The sequence below is a fragment of the Mixophyes fleayi genome, chromosome 1, assembly GCF_038048845.1.
Source record: "Mixophyes fleayi isolate aMixFle1 chromosome 1, aMixFle1.hap1, whole genome shotgun sequence".
Classification (NCBI taxonomy): Eukaryota; Metazoa; Chordata; class Amphibia; order Anura; family Limnodynastidae; genus Mixophyes; species Mixophyes fleayi.
Genome location: NC_134402.1, coordinates 223,575,871 through 223,600,686, shown reverse-complemented (window position 1 = coordinate 223,600,686; position 24,816 = coordinate 223,575,871). Strand labels below are relative to the sequence as shown.

The window sequence follows — 24,816 nt, the reverse complement described above, 5'->3', positions numbered from 1 at the left end:
TGGTGGGGATCCTCCCCAACTTGTTGACTCCCCTCTGAAAGACATCCTGCATAAGGTGGCACATATAAGGTTATCTTTTCCCAGCTCAAGCCGTAGAGTGTCACCAGTGAGACGATAGATTTATGTACGAGTAGAGAAACAATCCGCAAGTACCATAAAATCTAGTCTCACTGCTACAAGTCCCGGTTGGCAATACATCCCCAACTAAGATGAAAATAATTAAGAAAAGGAATGGATTCACTTGCTACTCCTCCTCACCTTTCTCCCGCTCTCTTTGCCTTTTCTGAGGGCAAAATTATACTATGTTATAAGGAATTAATCTCAGACAATATCATATTAATGGTTCTCTCATATTAACACTTATGTTTATTTTTGTTTAAACAGGTAGGTTTGCATTGTTGTTTGTTTTAGCTGTATATGGACTACAAAAATCAAATTTAAAAAAAAACCCAGGATTTACACACAAAATAAAAAAATTCCAATAAAAGTAAAAAACAAATTACACCCAATGGGGTAGTCCCTGCCATTATACTTACTTCATTGTTTCTCCATTACATGTTATAGATCTTAATCTTCTCCAGTTTACGGACCCTGTTCGTCTCCACTTTACTTTTATAAATTCTGGCTTGGTAAGTAAGCAAAGTACAACAAGCACTTCACAATGTAAGGTGGCTAATTGTGCAATTTAATAAACAGATTCACAGTGTGTCCATATTTAAGTATTGAGCATTGAATATGATTTTCCTGACACTTTTGCACACTGTGTGCTTTAGATATAATATTTATTATCATATATACAAACACAATTTTTCAATTTCTTATTGTTTGAGGTACATTTATACAGAACATGGGGTGTTGGGCACAGATCGTAGTCTCACCCCAATATTTACTGCATTTATTCTAACTAAAGCCCATTTATTCTAATAAGCCCATACCAGGCTGTGCATAGGAAGCAGTTGTAGCATCCACATAGCTTACAAGTGAGTGTTTATTCACCTTACTCATTACCGAGAAAGGACTTTGCCAACAACTTCTTTAAAAACGTTCAAGCTGTGTGTCAAAAAGAGGATAGGCAATACGTGGCTCAATGTCCGCTGTAAATCAACAACACACAGCAAAGCCAAATGGGAGTGAAAATTAACAACAGAAAAAGAACCACATCTTGCCTAGACCATCACTTTAAAGAAAAACTAGTTAGAGTACAAAATCATCTCTCAAAGAAACTGTCCATATATTGATAACAATTAATGTATTCAAATGGTATAAAAACAGGATCAAATTCAAATGCATTTGTTTTTTTAAGAAAAAAAAAAAAAGTTTTCTTAAAAACAGATCCAAAAAATATTTTTTAGATGTTGTAAATAGCACAAATGAACCACAACCCATATGTGCTATTTGTACACTAATTAAAAAACACCTGTCACATGGTGAGGGCATACATTTTGTAAGAAGCAATATTTAGCAGAATATAGCTTATTTATTCACAAGGAAGCAACAATATCATTGAGGCACATAATGACCAATATTCATAAGACACTGACTGACACTATATCCCCGAATAGGCGGCATTCTAGCGAATATTGATTCTGCCCAAAAAATGGCTGCCTTCACTGTCACAGTGACAAATGCTTTTTAAATAAGCCTTAAAAAAAATAATGAAAATGAATGCACATATTTAGTCAAGGTGACAAAATGTTTACATACAGCGTTGGAAAATGAACTTCTATTGCAATTTTATTTTTATGTTAATTGACACCAACAACATTTTATTTTTTTCCTTCAAAAATGCAATATTTATACATCCCTGGCCACAAAAGCTAATGTTACCTTATGTAGATTACTGGAGAAGGACAAGAGCAATCACTGCCATTTCCATGTTTAGAAACTGAACAGACAGATACCTGTCTATGAAGATAGAGTGTAAGCTATTCTGCAGGACATGTTTTTGGCTTAAAAACAATATTGCACCTGGCCAAGTAAATCACCGCAGTGAGAGGAGGTACCAGTGGCAAGACTGGAAACTGCATATGACAAATTTCAGGTTACTGTGTCCTCCTTAGTAATATCAAATCAACGCCATTCAATGACCTACCAAAACTCCAAAAACAATGTGTTGCTATATGCTGGGGAAAGATACCTCAAGTATCTATGTATCCATTTAAGAAAGCAGAGATTAAAAATGGGACCAATTGCAAATTATAAAGATTTCTAATCAGCACTTATTCTGCATCTGATTTAAAAGACATCAATTTTCTCTAAATTTTTAAAGTGGAGGCTATTCTCTTACTCCCTCTGCATTCTGTGCCCTTGACAGCTATGATGGCAGCTGCCCATAAAAGGTAAGAGGTGAACTTTATCCTCTGTAGTGTTTTGTTAGTGTTCACAGCTCAGGCAAGTTGGCAGCAATAACGGCTGAGAAAGTACATTTCAACCAAATGACCAGACTGCATAATTTTGTATGCAGAACTTTACCAAGCTGCTGATCCGATTTGTTTTATTAAAGTTATGATGAATACAATTATAGCATGGTGTAGGCTCGTATTTTGGTATGGTGTTATTTTTTCAAATCTATATAGCTGTGTCTATATTTAAACATACACTAACGTAGGTATCAATTTGTATCTGCACACGCCACTCCCACGCATTAAAGAAAAAGTGCAATATAAGAAGAAAACAGTTTTCACCCACTGTGTGCACAGTCTCCTGCTGCAGTCACAATTAGAAAGGCACATATACACACACATTATACATACCGTCTGTCACAATCAGCTTTCAGGCAGACTGTATGGGTACCTCCAGCTACAACTCAACTAACACATCTGTCCCAGTTTACGTACTTACATTCCATAACGCTGGAAAAGCACTGTAAGCACTAAACAGAGGCTGCAAGTATAAAAACAGTGGTCTCTGTTTCCAAATGTATTTAAGTTTCGCTAATCAGACTGTTTATTTCTTAATACAAAACCAATGAATCACCCCTTTCTTGGTCAGATGGCTGCGGAGTGGAATTATCAAAAGCTGAAATTACCCAAAGGGCCTCCTTCATCTAAAACTCTTGACAGAAGCAACAATAGGGGTGAATAAAGTAATATTGGTGGGCAGATTTATCATAATTGGAACTTAGCATTATCTGGTAGAGACATGAGGGTACATATCAGTGTATATGTACATAAAATGTACACAACATATATACGGCCACAGAACTCTTTTTTTAAAAAAGTTTAGGAAACTTTCTATGTCCTGTTAATCATCTGAATTTAGACTCTGGTTTGTTTTCTGACATTTAATTTACATGAGAGAAACAAAAAATGTAAGCAAATGCAGTCAGTTTGTGTGCATGAACACACGCATGCACTTGTTTGAGTGTGCTGCAAGCCTCTCGCTCCAACGCAGAGGGATAAATTGTCTGTGCAACTCCTTGTTAGGGCAAGTGCACTTCGCCCAGATGCAGAGGGCAGTATATTTGGAATGGAGGTTCAGCTCACTAGTGACCAGCCAGATGCTCTGTATCAAATGCATTCGGCTGTGGAGCATTAGCTTCTGACAGCAACTCCGTAGAGACTGATGTCGAGAGATTGTTTTGCTCTATATCGTGGCTGGTAACTAAAAATCTTACTGTGTTACAGTCTGTGGAGAGTGACACATCTTCCACGTGGGGCTCAGTCAGTTTATTGGGGCTGTTTTCAGGTGTAGCAGTTGGCAGAATAAGAGGAGGATCTCCAGTCTGTGTCATTGCTGCCATATCAGATTCAGGAGGTTGATTACCAGCAGCTTCCCGAGTTGGTTCTTCAGGTGGGGAAAATACAGGTGGCATACCATCTTCTACAGGTTGTATTGCCGCTCTGCTCATGCCTGAGTTGGTGTCCGTTAAGAGTACACCTGCAGTCCCTAAGCTGGCTGTTGGTGACTGAAGGGCAAGGCCAGGGACAGGTGGTGGCGTCACAATGGAAGGCTCAGTTGCTGTATTGTTGTTCAGGTTGTCCTGAAGACTAGTCTGATTCTGACCAGCCTGCTGGTTTTGCAGAAGCATTTCCTGGATTCGGATCTGCTGGAGGATGGCAGGAAGTTCATAATGATGGAAGAAATAGATCATAGAATGCTATGGAGAAGATAAAGCAAAATAGCAAGTCAGACATGTTTAAGTGTATTTGTGGCCAAACACACTTTTCTTCTTAAATCCCTTCAAACCTTAATAAGCAAGAGGAATCACTGATTTCTAGAAGAAACAGAACACTTACATTTTCACAAAGTCATCTCATTCCTGTTGTGACCTGCATGCAAAATCTACTTTTCAGTCACATACACATAGAAAAACCATTAATGAAAGTTAAGGGGTGCATATATTGTAATGCACAGGAGCAATAGATTTCAAAATGAAAAAGTGTTTATGTTTAGGGGGATAATTGCGTCTTCCCTCTGGGATATTTTTGAGACAATGAGAGAGAAATATACTCTATGATGCTGTGCTACCTGCAAAAGCCATCTTTTTAGCAGATGCATTGCATCATTTTAAGTCTCTTGCAATCTGTGCAGGGTGATGGGATTGAGGGAGGAGGGAACTACAGACACACATGCTCACTATGGTACCATAATGCAGTAGTTTATCACACTTTACATGTGAGGCGGGCACTGGGGGCCTTCGGGCTCACTTAAGACATACGCTGTAGGCAAAGAACATAGCTTAGAACACTGTGGAAGCGGATGTCAGGTGATGCATCATCTACATCATTATCCTCCTAAGTACGGGACACGAGATTATGTCGCTGGCAGTGAAAGACTTAAAAAGTTTAGAAGAAAAATACTGGACAGAAAAACTCAGGCAGAGAACAATTTTTGCAACACAAATGTATATTATACATGCGGTCCTTTACCAAAAGGGTAGTGGCTGTAGCAGGGAGAAAGAAGCCTTTCTGTGTTACCTGGATGAAGAGCCAGGATGTGACCAGTGCCAGGCTGCTGTATTGTCCATTGAAGCGATAGTGGTAGGCATAAAATGCAAAATGATACAAGTAGAAGAATCTGCATGGAGAGAGCAATCACATTACATTAAAATATTAAAACTATAGTATTATAAAAAAAACTAAGGGTGCTTATTTAAATGTTCCCCCCATCCACATATCAAATCTGACTTTGCCTCTATCTTGTGGTTGTTTCCACTTTTGGTTTAGTTTATTGCATTGTATGCAGTAAGAATACTACTTTGGTAAATAATCTAATCCCTAAAGTAGGGAACTAAGCTACAATGCCGAATTGAAAAACCGCAAGGGAAGTGTATTAACGTTACAGTGCCAGTAAACTAGTGCATAAAAGTAATAAAGTACACCAGATTTATAATTCAATACACACTTTATCATTCCCTTCTGATCCATGAGCCTCATGGCTGCCTTGCACAGGCTATAATAAAATATACACCACTAAGAACATGATGAAGAGGAATGCATTTGAACTGTGTGTTTACAGAGGTAAAGAACATAAGAAAGGTAAATAGAAGAAGAAACCCATGAAATGGTGGGGTTTTCAGCTGACCTGAGCCAGTGCCTCTTGCTGGTGTTAGTGTGGCAGCAAATAGCATCATACTGATCGGCAAGCCACACTATGAGGATGATGTAGAAGGCAGTGGTAGTGTCATTGAAGAACTCAGACATGATGGCTTCCATTCCTGCTCGGGGAGAGAAAGTGAATGGATACAGACACACTGGTATATGTAAGGAGTACTTCAGAAGAAGGGCAGCGTTCTTACCTACAAGTGCCAGTATCACAGTAAGCAGAGGAGCAGCTGGGAATGCAATACTCATATTCATCTCTAACATCTGCAGCAAGTCCACTGTACAGAGACAGAGGGGAGAGGGGAATTAAATGGGAAAAAAAGAAGGTTGCTAAAAGAGAAAAGAAGATCACAACAAAGACAAATGAAAGAAAATCATTATGTATTTTCATATACAAGTAGGTCACTTACCAATAAAGACAAATATTTGATGGTGAGAATAACGCAGGAGCATAGAGACTGAGAGAGTCTACAGGAAGTAGAACAAACACAATAAATCACACAAAATGGAAAACAAATATGAGCAGACACATAAAAGAGTATACATTTTCAGACTAGACACAGAGATTTGGAAAGTAATGAAGTAGTAAACAAATAAAGTAGTATGTTTGATCAGTACCCTCCCAAAAAGGATGCACAGACGCAAGGAAAAAAAAATACTTAACAATATCAAGTGCAGAATGCAAAAAAAGATTACAAAGATGTGATCTAAAAGAAATAGGATCTTGAAGAGTTCACAATAGTTGAAGTATAGTTATGAAGGATGATTAATGAATATTCATTTTCCCAAAAAAGACAACTTACAAATATAACCATTATAACAAAGGCTGCGAGGTATGATGTGCGTGCCATCCACATACTGACAAAACGGTAATGTTCCCCTGAAACCACGTTCCTTAGGAATCCTGAGAAGATGCAAAGAAACATTTACACTGAAAATAAGACAACATGTGACAATACAAGTGGCTGACACCTTAGAATCACAAACCTTTGTTCTCCTCATTTTCAGCCAGGGCCTTCACACTTGACATGAGAATATCATCATATCCAAGAAACTCATCCAGCAGAAAACGGCTAAACCTGTCTCCGAAGCACAAGTCCCGGGTTGGATCTGAGACCAAGAAGATGAACAAACAGGCTAGGAGCTTAGCATTTGTATCCACTTATAAATTCCACATATTACTGCCCTGTTACATTGCACATTTGTTCTCGCAGATCAGAGAACTGTTCTGTTTAACTTTCTGCAGGTGAGTCTATTTGGTATTCAGGGGTATACAACAGTAGTTAAGTGTAAATTCTTGTCCATTCTTATATTATGTATTATGCGATGTGATGTATGTATAAACTTATGTAAATAGCAGATATATAAGCCATGAGTTCTAATTCCTTAAGATTAAATTACTACAGAGGTTAGAAGTCACTGTGTTTCTGTGATATGTATAAAAACACTCAGGGCTAGATTTACTAAGCTGCGGGTTTGAAAAAGTGGGGATGTTGCCTATAGCAACCAATCAGATTCTAGCTGTCATTTTGTAGAAAGTACTAAATAAATGAAAGCTAGAATCTGATTGGTTGCTATAGGCAACATCCCCACTGTTTCAAACCCGCAGCTTAGTAAATCTAGCCCTCAGACTGCAGCCTTGTTTTATATGGTCATAGAACCCATTCAACTAGTATATATATAACTTACATTAGGGCGTGCATTATCACATATGTGATATTACAAAGGAGTATTTATAATGCAATACATTTACAATATGTTCAGGTCTTCATGTTTGGTGCAGCTATACATTGTCCCTGAAAATGAACATGTGGATTTTGAATCAATGAAACAAAATCTTTCCAATTAACAATCATTCATTCTAACAATAGTTTCAATGCTGCACCTACTGTTTGCAGTCAAATAGTTTAAAGTTATTGTGCTTTATTTATTTAATAACCCTAACCAAAAACCTTATTCTAAAGAATATAAGTAATTTTTTTTCTGAAACTAATCTTAAAAAGATTTTTAAATTATATTTTAAAAATATTTTAGCATGCAGGAACAGCTGGCATCAAAGCATTTAAAATATGTGCTGCAATCAAAAGCAGTCTGTTATGTGTGGCCTTGTGTAGCGTTTACAAACTAACAAAAGCCAATACCTAGATAGTTAGACATCTGCACACACAATTGGTCATTTTGTCTAATATTAATTTATTTTCTTGACAGTCTACTACAACTTACTTAGATTAAGGTATCATTTAGAAAAAAGGTGGGTGCAGTTATGGTTGGTGCAATTGTTGCTATTGTTATATGTGGATAAACAAGTAATGCGGCAATTTCTACATATAAATTCACATATTACAAGAAGTTTATTCGGTTTAAATTAATTATGCTTACTACACAGAAACCTACCTCCAACATGGTCCGCTCTTTTCCTTCCATTTCTCTGCGTTTAGTCAAAAACTGCTATGATACATTTCAGAGCTTAGACTCTGCACTACAACTGCATTACAGTAATGTGTAATAACAGTGTAAGGACTGAAATGTTGAGAAATAAATGGAAAAAGACCACCATATTTATGAATGTTGTTTAGCTAGCGTTCTCCAAAGTATTGATGGAAGTCAGTATATTCTTTGTGGCAAAACAGTGCATTTATACCAAATTATACATCTATTAAAAGGGTATCTATAATCGCTTAAATTAACCCAGGTGCGCACAACCTCACACAGAATGGAAAGGTCATTCTTATTCTGCAAAGTACTAGCAAGCTCTACTCTGCAATGACACTGCCCCAAGCTATCAGATACAGCGAAACCACTCACCAAGGGTCACCACCATAACTGGGATGTTGAGTCTCTGTCGAGTGCTTTGAGACAGCCGGAGGAATCCATATTCAAGCGAATACTCCACTATGTACTCCTCCTGTGGCCACACTGATAGCAACAAACACAGTTAAATTCAAAACAGGACACTGAAATTGCAATTGAAAATATACAATTTAAGTAAAGGCACCAAATATTAAAATAAGGCGTTCCCTCTACACTATCGCATATTGTAGGGTGTATTTGCTTAAATTGACATGATTATATTACCATTTCATTATCATAGCTTGTCTAGCACATGTGTCAATCTGAAGATGTTAATATGCAACAAACAATGAGGAAATATTATAACACAACAGTCACAGGCAGTGAGGAAATGCACTTCTCACAATGCATTTGAAACAGTAATGACCCTATGGGAAGAGACGTTCTATGCACACGAGTTCTCATTTTCAGGCTACTTAATGACACAGCAGGAAGATAATTGGAACCAACTTCTGGAATAGTAAAAAAGGAAAATTGATTTCTGATGATTAGTTAATTATACAATCTCTTAAATATTGTAAATGCATTGATGCATCTTTTTTAGAAGAATGTCACAAGTACTCTTTTCTATTGAAACAAATGCAGCCCCTGACAGTTGTCACATCTAAAAAAGGCTGTTCTAAAAACTAAGGAGATAAGTATGTTCAGTCAAAGCCCAGAAAGAGTGACTCACTACAAACAACAATTGTATTTATATAAAGTTTGGAGAATAAAATATTATAAAAAAAAATGACACACTCACCTTTACTGGCTGCGTCACTGAAAGATAGCGACTGGCTCTGATTGTCGGAGGTTCGTGGCATACTCTCAAGTGATGGCTTTAAAAATACCTTTGGCTCAATGTCAAGTTCAAACTGCAAATAAAGTGAAAAATTCAACTCTCTATGTAAAGTTGACAATGATTTAAGAGAATTCACTCAAATTAAAAGGACACAAAGAGGATTTTTACTCAACGTAAAATCAATTTCTCTTACTATACTGGGGGACACTGCGTTACCTTGGGGACACTGCGTTACCTTGGGTATAGTAGGTGGGACTGGAGTTAGGCACTTATAAACATGTTTGTTTCCCTGACTCCTCCCCCACTATGCCCCTCCTCTGTAACTGACTTCAGTTTTGTATAACCAAGCCAGGAAGAGAGAAAAAGCAATTCAGAAAGCAACACCAAAGACAGCACTACTTTCAGAGCAAGGGAGAGCGCGCAGTGTCCCCCAGTGTAGTAAGAGAAATTGATTTTATGGTGAGTAAAAATCCTCTTTTCTCTATCCTACCACTGGGGGACACTGCGTTACCTTGGGGAGCTACCAAAGCTGTGTCCAAGGGCGGGAATGCTCTGGAACGGCTGTGCGCAATGTTTTGTGTTCAAAACCCTGCATTTGTGAATGCAAAGGCATGCAACAAAGAAACAATATGCAGCAGAAACAGACACTGCCACTCTGTACAACAGCGCCATTGAATGACGCTTTTGTGGCGTACAAAAAGCAGCAACCCTCCTGGAAAGTGCACTGTAAAAGTCACTGGAACCTGCAGAGGGGTACAGACAGAATGTTGGTGGTGATGCAGTGGCAAGAGACCACCTAGACCCTGTCCCCCCTACGCTCTTTAGCGTTAGAGAGGCTAAATGGGCATTATATTCCTAAACAGGAACTGTGCGAACAAGAGCACAAAATCTCCCATCGGAGAAACGTTACACAAAAAGAAGAGGCACAAGAATGATGAACTACAATCTCTGACTCAGTGGAATACAGGCACTAATTGTCTTAACCAATAATGTCTCGAACAACGGGCCACCAAGTTTCTGGTAAAGAAAATGAGGAAGAGCCATACACACTCTCGCCCCAGATCCCCTACGAGATGTGACATCCAAGAGAACAGCCTGCATTGAGCTAACAACTCAATCCACTCAATGATATCCAAAGCATCACCATATAAACTGATGCAACAGCTTAAGCCACTCCGCGATATCTAAGGGAGCACGGATACAGTGCTTAAACCATTCAAAGATAAACAAGGGAGATCTCATTTCATGAGCTAACGGCTTAACTAACTCAGCGATATCTGAGGGAGCACTCATATAGAGAGTTAACAACATAAGCCCGACATATATACCAGGAAGCACTCATACCATGAGCTAAAAGCTTAACTAATTCAGAGAGTCACCGGAGGCCAAAGCAAGCCTCCCAATGACGAGAACTAAACGCCCTGGAAATCTACAACCAACCAAAGGCGAGCTGAGCATGAAGAAACCGCTTAAGCAAAACAACCTTCCACTGAGCTAGACAGAGAGCCACGGAAGCTGCACGCTGAAAGAAGTAGGGCGGAGACCCAATTGAAGCCAGCTGGTAAAGAAAACCTTTTAAAGATTCCTGAGTGGGGCGTGTGAAATTCTAGGAATTTACACCAATCGAATATAGTTTCTAGCCCAAAGAGAACAGCTGAGGAAGAAGCTCAACGGCTGAATTGAAGGTAGCAACCATCTCCCTGCAGGGATTCTCTAGCCGAAAAGGATAGCCATCCGACGCCACAGCATCAAACCAGATGATGAAAACAAAAAGAGCCGAACTACGAGATGAGGCCGCTCTGGAACCCGGGAAAGGAGGGACGACAACACAAGTCCCCTAAACCAGGAGAACACTGCTTAGCGAGACACACGGCGGACCACCAGACTAGCTGGGATGCGCCCCCTCCTAGAAACTCTTGAACCCCCACGAGGAATTGGACCTGTGAATCACCTGTACACCCCCTAAGTTCTAGGGAGACCCAACCTGGCTATGGACAAATCCACCTGAGGGTCATTAGATTGAGAGCCGATAGAGAAAACAGGTTAACATGTGAAAAGAACCTCTTTCTCAGAGAGCCCTATGACCGAACCAGGAGAGAGAAAGGATTACCCTGAGGTGACCCACTCTACCTGTTAAAGGATTGATTGTTAAGGCATTCGGCCCTCAATAATAATAAGTTGGTCTAGCTTGGCCCATAGTATGGCACAAGGAACACCTCTCCGACCATACACAGGTCGACCCTTATCCTGCATTAGGATACGGGAATTGCATAAGTGCTACAAAAATGCAACAGCACTGCATTTTGAGGCCGAATCTCTACAGGTTTTCTGACCTTCTGTACAAGAAGAACAACTGACTCACTAATAAAAACAATGTGACTAAGCACCACCAGACAGGTAAATTAGTGAATTAGGGCAAAGGGGTGCTATGCACGTCCAAAACAATGAAAACAGCCTTCCTTGATGAAAATCTCCCTGTTGAAACATGGGAGATGTTACAAATAAGGAGAGCCAAAGATACAAGTAGAAACTTATTATCCTATTTTGCAAAACAGAAACTCCTGTTACTGAAAGGAAATTCTGCCAGGAGCATTTTTGGAACTGTGTAGAAGAGAGGAGTGTGTTCTTCGGTAGTAAGCTACTGAAAACCCCAATCTAGAATTTAAGGCATAAGCCAACGCTTCTAGTGTGGTAGAATAAGCGAAGACCTGGGTAGGCTCAAAGAGACCCCTTGTGAACCCAATAATGCAGCCCTGCAGCTTGCTGAGAGACTGCCAGTATAATGTTCTGGCTGAAAACGTCTAGCTGTAAGCAAAGCGTTGGGTGTAATAAATAACTTCCACCACCGGGGAATGTCCCCAAACCTATGAATGTTTACCTGATTGCCACAGTACATAAACTAGAACTACTCCTGTAAGGCTAAGCCTGACTTGGGACGTGGTACCCTGACCTCAGATCAACAGAGAGGATCAAAGGATTGAACACGTAAACATCATGGCCTGGTGTCGCTGACATAAAAAAAAGAAAGCACACCTACCGCCAGAAGCCTTTGGATACTCATTTGTAATAGTGCAAACAGAGATCCGATACTGGAACGTAGTCCTGTAAGCATGTGGCTAACTATAGGTATCATGGCTAAATAGCTGTATGCCTACCAGCTATGATGCTGCTGGGTGAATACAAACCACCCAATTAACCCTTCACGTGAATAAAGGCTAGAGCACTTATTCTGTCCTAAAGCCACTAGATAAACCCCTATACTAGCCCCTGCTCTGTGTAGGAGGACTTCTTTGTCTGCTCCCGCCGGGGTGTCACCAACAGGGACCTCCCTTGTATTGACTCTGGAGAGTTAGGGGAGGTGAAAATATAGCCAGTCTATTACTGTTTACCTGGTCTTTGACAAAAGACAGACACCAAGTCTAAGATATGAGGAAAAACATTTTCCCAACTAGGGTGTCACTAAGGCTTAGGTTGACAATTGAAAAATCAAAAATAGACTGTTGTCTTGTAAATGCAAAAACTGTGTACAGTTTAAGCTGAGATTATCCACCTCGTGAGTGTAATCAGCAAGAATATTCCTCTTGATAGTAAAAGAAGATGGAGATAGACATCCTCTGGTGAGGAATGAACTACATCCCTATTCTGACTGTGGAAACAGTCAAAGGTAAAATCCTCTCCATCTGTGGAAGATGGTGAACAGCAGCATATTTGCCCGGATGGTTTTATACCTGAACAGCGTAATGCCGCTTCTGTGGTAGCGGACAGATATAAGCTGTGTGGGTGCTTAACCAGCACAGTGCAAACATGTGTAGAAGCATGAAAAAGGGTATACTCACATACTATTTCGAATTTAAAAATCACCTTAATGTGTTCGGCCACCAGAAGCGACAATGATTTAGACCAGACCTGTTTCTGCAAAACAGCTGACACCGAAATGGGAGCACCCTGTTTGTAGACCCTAGCCTCGCAGTCTGTACCGAGGCATTCGGGCTAGGCTGTGGAAAAGAATTTAAAAATTACATTTCGCACATATATAATGTCACTCCTATTTCCCAGTTGATCTTTTTATTAGAAAACATAAGGAAATGGAAGACAAAGTAACAGGAAATAAGATTGTCTAACATATATATATAATTTTTTGAGTATGCCAACCAGCGAGTATTCTACTCCTGGAAGACTCACCTATTTTAACCTGATACAACAGTAAGAAAAAAGACACAGAATAAATCTGTTCTATCTTTTAAACAGGTTATATATATATATATATATATATATATATATATATATATATATATATGTGCTATTAGGGAGATTGAACCCACAACACCATATATTCAAAACAGTGTAAATATCAGATGAGCCCCAGCTCCTGATGTACACATACACATATACATTTACGCACACAATGCAATACAGACCAACCAGCCTACCACTGGATAACACTGTATATTATTTTTGTGCCACATAAATAATGTAGAGCATATAAAACAGCGTGTTTATTACCCCTTAGGTAATTCCTCAGACATACCGCATATTTGGAAAACTGTATAAAAGTTAACCACAATACTTGGGAACACAGGCTATACGCAGCAAAAGGGATTGTATATATACGGAACTCCCTTTACCAGACTTATGGAAAAAGTCCATCCACAGTAACCATATGGAATATCATACAGATATGTATTCCCATATCAATGTACATCTGCCTGAAAATCAAAATATGTCACAGGAGGATAGTAAACTACCATGTCTAATAGGTAATCCTATAATATAAACAACAGTCACAGGATTCTGAAAGAAAGGTCCTAACTGTGTGGCAAACAGGCTGACAATCCTTTAAAAACAGAATTAAAAACGATACTACATTACCCGGTGAAGAGAGGCAGGAGTCAGGAACAGCATGCACTGATGTGTGCGCTCCGGATCCAAGATGGCCGCCATTCGCGCCATTAGGGAGAGAGAGAGGGGGAGGTGCACTCCCCTCTCCTAACATGTCCGCCTCTGCTCACCGCCGCTCAGCCCATATACAAAATATGGCTGCAGCTGCTGGAAGTGAGAACCGCCGCGCTGCCATGCCCAGGGTGTGTGCGGTCTCACTGACAAATGTAATCGCCTCCTGAGAGAGCGATTCTTGTCCTTCTCCCCCGCTGCTCGTTGTCTAGGGGCGGAGGAGGCTGCCGGCGGAGAGGAGAGGCTGAGACACCTTCACTCCCGCCCGCATGTTTAAACATGGCCGCGGCCGTCTATAAGGCCGAAATTAATAAATATATCTATGCCCCACATAAAGCTGCCTTTAAAGGCATACTTTAAAATAAAACATGGCCCCTTTGCTCGTTTTTTCCTAGGGGTAGACTGCCGGCAGAGGTGCAAGGGAAGCGTGCTGCTTACCTGCGCTGGAACTCAAGAGTGACGGAATCACTGGGACTATTCACTCCTCTGGGTCTTGGCATGGAGTCCAGCGCTGCACCTGAAAAGGAACAAAAATAAAAACAGGAAAACCTAATGCTAAACTAAGTATAGGCAGGAGCCTATACAGAAGTGACCTTTCTCCAGAAGGCACTTACAACAACTGAAGTCAGTTACAGAGGAGGGGCATAGTGGGGGGAGGAGTCAGGGAAACAAGTTTATAAGTGCCTAACTCCAGTCCCACCTACTATACCCAAGGTAACGCAGTGTCCCCAAGGTAACGCAGTGTGCCCCAGTGGTAGGATAGAGAAATACAGTATTTTCAGATGTATTGTAGAACTCATCAATGGAATTTCTGCATAAGAAAAGCTTGATTTGGATTTTACTCCAAGTTTCGTCCTTATGTTCCTCCTCTTTAATATATATAAAACATATGTAGTGTGCTTCTAATAATATGCTATTTTCCTTTTCATGGATGGTAGCAGTAGTAAATGAAACAGCAACAGTTTATAAAGAAGTTGTATATATGAACAATGGTCCATTAGAAGCTTTTTCACATAAATGTCCTGCAGAAAACTGCCTACACTTATCTCAGATAAAATGGGCACAAAGGAGCCATTTATCTATTTAATGTTGGTTACACATATTGCAAATCTGCAACCGATATCAGACAACCGACACCACACCTAGTGAGATGCTCGATAATAATCGCATTGAAATAGATTGGATGATTATCAGACATCTTCAGACCACATTAACAGGCCCCAGTGGTGCCAGCAGTCCAGCTTAAGGGCGATGAATGGCAGGATCTTATTCAATATGGACGTCACTCCTGTCACGATGCAGGTGGCAGGATCAGTGAGCTTATTGTTTTGTCATTTATGAAGAATATACACATTAATGTTACACATGAACCAGAAAGTTACAGAAATTAACGAGCACTACTACTGTGCTGTACTGTACTGTTAAGGCAGAACCTTTGATTTATTTATTTTTATTTAAAAGGGAATTTTTCTTCCCAGTCAGAGGTTTTAAATATGAGATATAGTTTTTTCAATAACATTTCTAAGGCCATATTAATAAAATCAGTCCCTGGTCGAGCTGTGGCCCATTACGTTTCACTGATGGAATCTATCCAAGTAGCAATTACGGAAGATCTAAGCAGGACAGAGGATCCCCATTGCGGCACTTTAAATGCAACATGGGACAGAGAGCATTGGGGGTTTGAAGGATCACAGGTAAGTCACACTTTCTGGTTTTATTCATCTTGCATAATTATAATAATCCCCCAATACAAAACTTTTAGGGGCAGATTCAGATCCTAAGAACATACAGTTACTACAGTAAAAAGGTAAAGTTGAGTCTTGCTCGCATCTCTATGGAGTACGAGTAAAAATCTACATTACCTCTATCAAAAAATATCCACGCAAGGTGTCTCGCGGCGGTTCTGGAGGCACCTTGCGTGGATATTTAGGCAATTGAATCTGCCACTTACTGTTGGGTTGAGTTGCCCTTTAAATGAGGACATTTTTCTGGTAAAGGAAATTTAGTTGGAGAGTTTGTCCAACATGTATCAACTGTGTTTCAAAATATATTAGTCATATCTTCCTTTCTCTTCCCCAGTCACAACAGAAACTGACATGATGCTAATTCCTGGTCAGTTACCTTAACTGCAACAATATTTAAAGTGTCTAATCTCTCAAAACTGAAATTATTATTAAGATGCCAAACAAGTGCTTTAATTGTTTGATCAGTTAATAAGACCCCGATAGCAGCGCTCAAAATAAACGTTCTCCAATTGCAATACATTATAATGGAGTAGATCATCACAAAAAGCATTTCAATCAGTCATTATAAACTGAGAGATTAAAAAGTACTGCACTTTGCAAGCTGCAAGAAAAAAAATCTTTAAAAAATAAGCTATGAGCGTTACTGTAGCTGGAAAAGCACTAGCATTAAAAGTGACGTGAAAGAACAATCAGCTTGTTTTCATCAATCAACTTTCTTGTGCTTTTCACACAAAGAAATGCATGAAAAGCACATTGAGAAATCATGATCAATGTGCTGGTCCTTCACTATATTCTAATTTATTTAATGCAGTGTTTAAAAATACAGAATGTGCAGTACCAGTACTATGGATTGTATTGGTAAATAGGAACCACCCAACAAAAGCACATGGAAATGTGTTTAAAATACATCTAAAGTGCACAATACTTTACAAATTTTACTTGTTTTCCCAGCGCATGTGTGAAGAATCCCTAATTAGTGCAGAAAAGTGAGGAGTTTAAGAATTGTTTTTCAACCATAAAGTAACCGAAAAGAAAAAAAGAATACTTTATAAGTTTGGTGAAATGAATCAGAATGAAGATCTCAATATATTTAGATTGGATGTGCCCTTGTAATGTAGCTTAATAAAAGCAGCAACCCCCATTGTGTTGCGAGAGAGTCCCACCCTCCAGCCTATTCTCACATATCTTCAGTTCTGAAAAGTTTCTAAAACCATTACAATGCATATGACAGTTTTACTAACAGTTTACCTAACTAGAATGATAGATTTACATTTCACATATTAAATATCGATTGAATCGCAACCTACTATTGTCACTATAAAAGCCCTCAATGTCTTGGTTCAATACCATGAATTAAGTGTGGCAATGACAAATAGCACTGACAATGGAACATATAGCACTGCTACCAAAACAAGACATACCAGAGGACATTAACACCTGTATAAAGTAATAAAAGCAAACAAAAAAAGTTTTGTAATGCTATCAAATGAAGGCATTCAAAAACACCAGAAGTAAAGGGACAGGTAGATAAATTCTGACAGAAAAATTATATTATACCATCTGCACACCATTTTTTTTTTTTTTTAAATGTCTCTAATAGTTTATTTTTCTGTTCTTCCTTGTGAAATGCTGTTACAGAACGCCACACAAAACAAACGTAGCTTTCAATGAAATACAAAGAGCTAAAATGAAAATCAATGTATTATGTGAGTGCGATCAATGTGAAGGGGGAAGTACATAGGAGAAGAGCATTGACAACGGGCTTGCTCGTTTTCAATAGGCCGAGCAGGAAAGAGTGGAGGGACCCATCATGGGCCCAAGTGGATCCAGCAAGCTGGATAACGGATAAGTTGCCGATTTTTATTTTCACTTTGTAAACCTAAAACTACATTTTTCATTTTGGTTTGAATTATCAGTTCATGAATGCATTTCATCCTCGGATTTAGCATGGCACCTCTGCTCAACTAATTAAGAAAAAAAGCTTACACATTCTATTAGTACACGGGTCACTAACAAGCCTAGATTCCATACCTTGATAGAGCTATTCTGGTACATATCCACACTCATCTCCTCCTCATCCTCGTCTCCATCTTCCTCGCCCAAAGGCTCCTTCACCAGGCCAGGGAAGGTGTCGCTGTCATAAAATTGTAGAAAAATAGGTGCACGGCTTGAATTCAACTGGATTTCCACCCGCAAGATCCCATCTCTAGGCCATTTATCGCGCACGTGCTCCAAGCAGTTGATGGGAGAACGAGAAAATGCAATGTGGATGTAAGCAAGAATGAAGAGCACCAAAAGAGCCTACCGGGGGTGAAGAACAATGGAAATGTTACTAAATGAAATGTGATTAAATAGAAAGGAAACACTTTAAATGCATGCCTTTTGCCTTAGGTCAGTTAGTACTCAAAAGGACAGAGATCTAACTAGTGACAATAGCAAAAATATATAATATTTACCATTTTACATAATGTTTCTTTGCATCATAGTCACAGAAATATTACATAAATTGCCTGAAGCTGATAATGCACAATTGCTTTGTGCAACCTGTCCATGTAAGGCAACACTTGGAGAAAAGGGTGAAAATCGCAATCATCAAAATCTTAGGGAGAGCAAATTATTTATTACAAATTGTCAAAATGCATTCTGATATTTTCTTTGCACCACTATACTGGTATATATTTTAAATTACAACATAAACAAGGAAGCTCCAGCACAAAATACAATGGGGCATATTTAAGAAAGCACAATAGTGCTCTTACCGGGTAATTAATTTTTAATTTTTTTATTTTTTTTTTATTTTATGAAAGGTGCATCGCAGCAGATATCATGGATATCTGCTGCTTTGCACTCCTCTTCGTTTTTGGGAGCAGTCACCATTCAACAGTATGGTGACTGCTCCCAGTCGCAATCTAACAAGTTCCGGAAAAACATTTTTTTCGGAAACTTGTCATGTTAATGTACGCAACATTATCATAAATGAAAAAATCCAATGCTGTCAGCTCTGCTCCGAAGAGCAGAGCTGGACAGCACATGTGTGGAGGGATCACATGATCCCTCCCTGTCACCCACAGCTCTCTCTCTGCAACGATAGTTGCATAGACAGAGAGGGGATCTTTGTGCGCATGTGCAGCTCTTCGAAATGCACATGCGCAGTTGAAGCATGAAGAACACCTGGAGGAGACCCTGAGACAGCGCTTCCGAAGAGGGGGGTAAGTATGATTTTTTTTTTTATCACAGAAACAGCAGTTTTTCGGAACTGCTGTTTCTGTGATCCATTGTTCATAAATTTGAGAAATAGTTCAATCCTTATCCATGTGATAAGGATTGACAACTATTTCTTATTTTTGCCAATGATTGATAAATGTTCCCCAATATGTGAAAATAAATGCTGACTTTTTTTGAACACCTTTTAAAATAATATTCAAGGATTATCCACTAGGTGCGAATATGAACATACTGCACACTGAGGGGGAAAAAAAAAAAAGTTGTAAAATGGTATATTCAGTATGAAAATACACCAAGTCAACCAGGCACATTCTCCAGGAGAGCGATCCAATTTGTTCCTACAGACTGAGACATATTACCAAGGCACCTAATCCATATTTTCACCAATGCATATGTGTATATATTATTAATTCTTCAAACAATGTAATGTTACTTATTCCAATTCAGTGTCACTCTGCAGGTGCCCCAACGGAACCAAATTCTGCTAAATTCCTCAAAACACAAAGTAATTCCTGGTGAACCTTTATCTCCATAATAATCTAATGTGCAAAAACTGTGGTGTGAGAAATTTTAACACTATAAATGCATTCAATGATATGAGCAGTAGGAGAATTTTGCAAGCACAGGACAATTCCATAGGAGGTATGTAAAGACACCCTGATCAGAATGCTGCAGTTCAGAGAGTGTATATATAGTATCATTTACTGCCTGAACAGCTGAGACAATCTACACACAAATTCAAAAATACTTTTTTAAAAAGACCTCTAAAATTTTACTCCAATGTTATTCACAAACAACAGCTTCACATTTTACATTAGAGAGCAGCTTCTTATAGGCTGGGAGAGAAGGAAAAGTCAAGAGCAAACGGCGACAGCGCCTTCAAGCTTGAAAGAAAAAAAAAAGAAAAACAGCAGGGCTCAAACAGAAATTTAGTAGACTATACCTGTAAGAACATGCATATGATTTATGTATGTTAAAAGTGGCAGAATAAATTAAGAGGGTAAAGTATTATTTTTTTTAATATTCTCCTGCTAAAAAGAAAAAACTAGCAGTTTCACAATGAAAGACAAAAGGTAAAAACGTAATATAAAGTGTTCTTGTGTAACTGAAGCACCACATTTGATTTCATTAACCCCTTAATGCCTCAAACAGACAGATTTGAGTTCTCTATTCGGATGGCGATTGTTTTCCATCAGACGAATCGGTCTGTCACAGACAGTGTTTGTTTCCAACAGAGTGCATTGAAACCATTTAAATCAGTTGTCAGGAATACAATTGCAAAATTAAATGGCATACATTTGTACTTGGTCCTATGACTTTATCATATCTTGTGTGAATAGCACATATTCGGCATCCTCTTAGAAACAAGCAGAGTAAATTTTGGGCTCACTTCCTGGGATTGCTCTAATTGTGCTAAAGTAACTATATCCACCATGTAGCCTACATAATGCCTAAAATTTATAAGTGAGTCTACTCCCCTTTGATAGCATAAGAAATCCATAACTTTCCTCAAAAACACAACTTAAAATTCATGAGGGTGTATAATGAAACAAAGCTAATCCCTATAAACACATCTCCTAAAAATTTATTTTAGTCTACCCATTGAAGGCAATCAATATAAAATGCAATAATAAAGTAGCAAACGATCAACATCACAGAACACAAAAACAATGGGCAAAGGTACCAACGAAAAAAGAGTGATAAAAAAAAGTGGTGTTGTCCATTGCAACTTATCACAAGCTTGCCTTCATTTTATAAGCTGCACTAAAGAAATAAAAAATAAAAAAAATTCGTTTCTATGAGCAACACCACTTTATTTACAGTAGTTTTTTGTTTTTGTTTTTTAAATGTTTATGCAACAGCATCTGCTGTAGTGTTACATCTCAAGTTTCCAACACTGAGTGCTATATAAACTATGCTAACATATGTGCACACATTTATGTTAGTCAATGCTGGGTATATCATGCCATTTCATTACCAGTATTCTAAGAAGTGCATTTAAGTATCCCTAGAATGTACACTTGTGTAGAGGAAATAAAATAAAACAAACAAGATACCTCCACTTACATACCCATCTGGGAAAATAAACACCATTCCCAATCAAGTATTGATTTGTACATGCATAAGGGCAGATGCTATACTATATTTATATATCTCCTATTCCTTTGATTTGTTGTGCAAGATCTGTTACCTAGAGACTCCAATCCCTAAGGATATTAAGTAGGTTCCTAAAAGTGACAATCCCTTCTTCCTTCAATAGGTTGTAAGCTTGCTAACAGAGCTCTCTTACCTCTCTGTCTGTATGTATTATCAGTATTGTTTTATTACTGCTTGCTCCCAATTGTAAAGCGCTACGGAATTTGCTGGCAATATCTAAATTAATGTTGATAATTGATGATGAAGGGGTGGGTGGCTTTTGGAGGCAAGCACCAACTCTTTTGACACCTCCTCCTAAAGGCCCACTCTGCCTGCCTGTTAATCATATGTGAGCGCAAATAACATACGATCACATGCAAGAATAGGTCAGTTTGATATTCATTTCATAGGGGTGTTTTTGTTTTTTCATTTTAAACCATATAAATTGTTTCTTTACCCTTAGACTCTGCGTAGTACAGCTCTAGAATATATCTGACAAGACATTTATGACACATTCTCAGGACAAGTAATAACAGTAAATTAAACTGTACACAGTTTATTTGGCTGAAGGACAGTTGACAACTCTGCACCACATTTAAAAAATGCCAAAAATGACCAAAGTCTGGTTTTATAAATGATTATTAATGAAGCCATTCATATCACAAATTCAATCATGCAAGTTATCTAGCTTACATTTTTCTTAATTAGTATCTGGTTGCAATTCCACTCCTCTGTCTTACCTACTTTTAATCACCTCAACAGTGTAAACAAACAATACCCATCCATGTCTTACAAAAAAAACAGATTTATTTTCAAAGCATTTGTAGTTTTCTATGTAATGGTACATTAACATACCAGAAAAACAAAGCAGATCTGACCCTGAACTACTACACGTGTAAAAACTTGAATAAAATTACCTTAAGGAGGACGAAAAATTCAAAAATTCTACGGAAAGATGGTGGGAAGAGGCGAGCATAGGTGACTGCCATCTTAAAGAACAGGGCATGAAACAGGCGATCCCGCACATTAATCAAAGGGTTCTGGTTCAAGTTTGGTGTCCGCACCCGGTTTCCATTGGCGTTATTGATGGGGATATTCCCCTGATTCTCAGACATCTTGATAGCTCCTTCAGATATGGATAAAAAAAAATAAAAAACTTTTTCAGTATATATCCATAACCTCTCTCACATCACAAGTGTCACAACTGTTGACAGCTGGACCCATTACTCTCAAAGGTAGGTAGGTAGGTAGGTGGGTTTTCCATGTCTTTCATTTTTACCTGTACAAAAATATGACCTAGCTAAAAGCACACATCATTTCGCACATAGCGTTTATAACACAGCAGATTTAATGTAATTTGCCTCATATTGACATAATCTGGTCAGTGTCTCTCAGTCAATATACCAGATAACAATACTGTTTATTACGGCGGCACTATAACTACCTGTTACAATCGTATGACTGTCAGTGCATCTACCTGTGCCTTATTCGGGGGGGTCCCCGGTGCTGCCCCTATCTCTGTGGGGAGGGGACCCCTTGAAGTCTACGGGGTCGCACAGATTCTGCTCAGCAGCTACTTCCGGTTTCTCTTCCGCTTCCTGTGGCCTCAGCCATTGCGGTGACCGTGAAAGTGAGCGTGCTGGGCGGTATGGGATAGTGGGCGGGGCCATGGTCCCAATTTAGCATGACACGTTTCCCAAAATGCATTGGAACAAGACCTCATATCTACAAATATTGATTGACATAAAATAGTAACAAAACGAAGAATTTTGTAAAAATTCGTGATTTTACAAATTATTTTGGATGTTACATCATAAGGAAAGATACAACTATTTAATCGCTTTAATTTAAATATAAATTGGTTTTTGGGCTTTAAATTTCGATGCGGCTAGCTTAATGTTTGTGCTTGCTTCGGCAGCACATATACTAAAATTGGAACGATACAGAGAAGATTAGCATGGCCCCTGCGCAAGGATGACACGCAAATTCGTGAAGCGTTCCATATTTTTGTTAAGTTACCGCTGCTGGCCCACCACTCATGTTAAGTGCATGTCCCTAAAGAGACGCACCAAACAGCTGATTAGTGTAGCTCATTCTTTTGGTTGCAAAAATTATTTTCTGTTGGAGAAATCATGAAATATTCAGCTGGAGAGTAAGCATTTTTTCCTGCTGTAGCCTCTAATGGGGCACCAGGACAAATTTAATTTACATGTTGTGGAACTGTTTGACTAATTTTGAGAACATTTATATGCATCAAATTAGATTATTGTTTGTAATCCATATTTGTAAACCTCTTAAACCTAGATGTATTTTTGTGCATTAGTTCTTTGAGTAAATTTCATTTATCAAGTTTAATTATATAACAAAACAAAATTAACACCACTAATCATAAAACTTTTCAGTTCAAGGTATCCACCAGATGTGGTTTAGATTTGTATACTAGCCATCAGACAGGGTTCAGCTTTGTATATTATCCACCAGAAATCGAAATGCTTTGAGTATGAGCCTCCAGATAGGGCAGAACATAATGTAGTGTTCAACTTTATAAAACTGATGAGCTTTACAGAGCATAAATATAGTGTGGGAAATGATTTGTATAAAGTTTGGTTGCACAATGCTGGACCTGGCTATTTCTGGACCTAATGGGGGATATACCGTATATAAAGCTCTTCCACAGCCAATTGAAAAGAAAAGGTTATATTACTCACAGTCACCAATCAAATGTTTGATTTCATTTTCTAAACAAAAAATTCAGAGTTGCCAACTTTTCTACACAGTTACATAGAAAACAGTTTTCATAGCTGTTCCCCAAGGTGTGTTAGGTCGTTGCTAACTGAATGTGTGCGATAGCTTCTTACAAAATAATAAAAGGAGATTTTCAGTTGCAATATAGAAATTGGGGTTGCAATTCAAGAAAAACGGTTTGCTTTTTTTAACAACTTTCTGTTACGAGCCGCCGCGGCTCGCTTCCTGGGTCCTCTAGCGTCCCGGCCGTCACCTTGACGACCGGGACGTCACTTCCGCCCAGCACCCGACCGTTGCTAAGGCAACGGTCAGACGCTCCTTCAGCGCGGCGTCCCGGCGGTATAGAGAGCCGGGCGCGCACGCGCATTCTGTAGATTATTTATTGGATTCAGCCTGTGGGCTGAATTAGCAGGCATTAGCCTGCAAGTGTGTATACTTCAGGGGCAAGCCCTGATTGGTCCCTCTGTGTATTTAAGGCAGTGAGGTCTGCAGCCTCACTGCCGGTTATAGCGTTCTGTCCTCAGTCCTGCTGCCTGCTTGTGCTATCTGTTTTGGTTCCTGCTACCTTGGATTTGACTACCCGTGTTTTGACCCCTGCTTGTTATTGGACCTGTGACCCTTCTCTTCTGACCTCGACCTTTTTGCCTGGACTTCGGATTTTGCTTCTCTGCCTGTGTGTTTGACCCTTCGCTTGTCTTTGGATATTGCATCTGTGCTTGTGACCCTTTGACCTAGGATTCTTCTTAACTACAGTCCGCCAATCACTCCACTTCTGGGAACTCCTTTAAGTCAGTATACGTTACTCGACCCTTGGTCGGCCCGCAGCCCAGTCTGTCCC

At 39.0% G+C, this 24,816-nt stretch overlaps 1 protein-coding gene and 1 non-coding gene across 3 annotated transcripts; one reads left to right on the top strand and one right to left on the bottom strand.

Moving 5' to 3' along the window:
* Positions 1 to 664: 664 nt before the first annotated feature.
* TMEM259 (transmembrane protein 259) lies at positions 665 to 22,863 on the bottom strand. 2 transcript variants are annotated; one of them, XM_075205961.1, is made up of 12 exons: positions 22,678 to 22,863; positions 22,151 to 22,359; positions 17,904 to 18,173; positions 9,139 to 9,250; positions 8,352 to 8,462; positions 6,534 to 6,656; positions 6,350 to 6,450; positions 5,957 to 6,014; positions 5,741 to 5,824; positions 5,527 to 5,659; positions 4,920 to 5,019; positions 665 to 4,099 (listed from the first exon to the last, which is right to left on the bottom strand). In XM_075205961.1, the coding sequence occupies exons 2-12, from the start codon at positions 22,346 to 22,348 to the stop codon at positions 3,485 to 3,487; spliced, it is 1,905 nt and encodes a 634-aa protein (XP_075062062.1). In that variant the 5' UTR covers positions 22,349 to 22,359; positions 22,678 to 22,863; the 3' UTR covers positions 665 to 3,484. The 2 variants fall into 2 exon arrangements, with proteins under 2 accessions (XP_075062062.1, XP_075062059.1); XM_075205958.1 differs by having other exon boundaries at positions 22,711 to 22,863.
* Positions 22,864 to 23,135: 272 nt separating this feature from the next.
* On the top strand, positions 23,136 to 23,242 carry LOC142137199 (U6 spliceosomal RNA). The gene has a single exon (XR_012687846.1). It is a non-coding gene; the product is annotated as a U6 spliceosomal RNA (small nuclear RNA).
* The last annotated feature ends 1,574 nt before the right edge of the window (positions 23,243 to 24,816 follow it).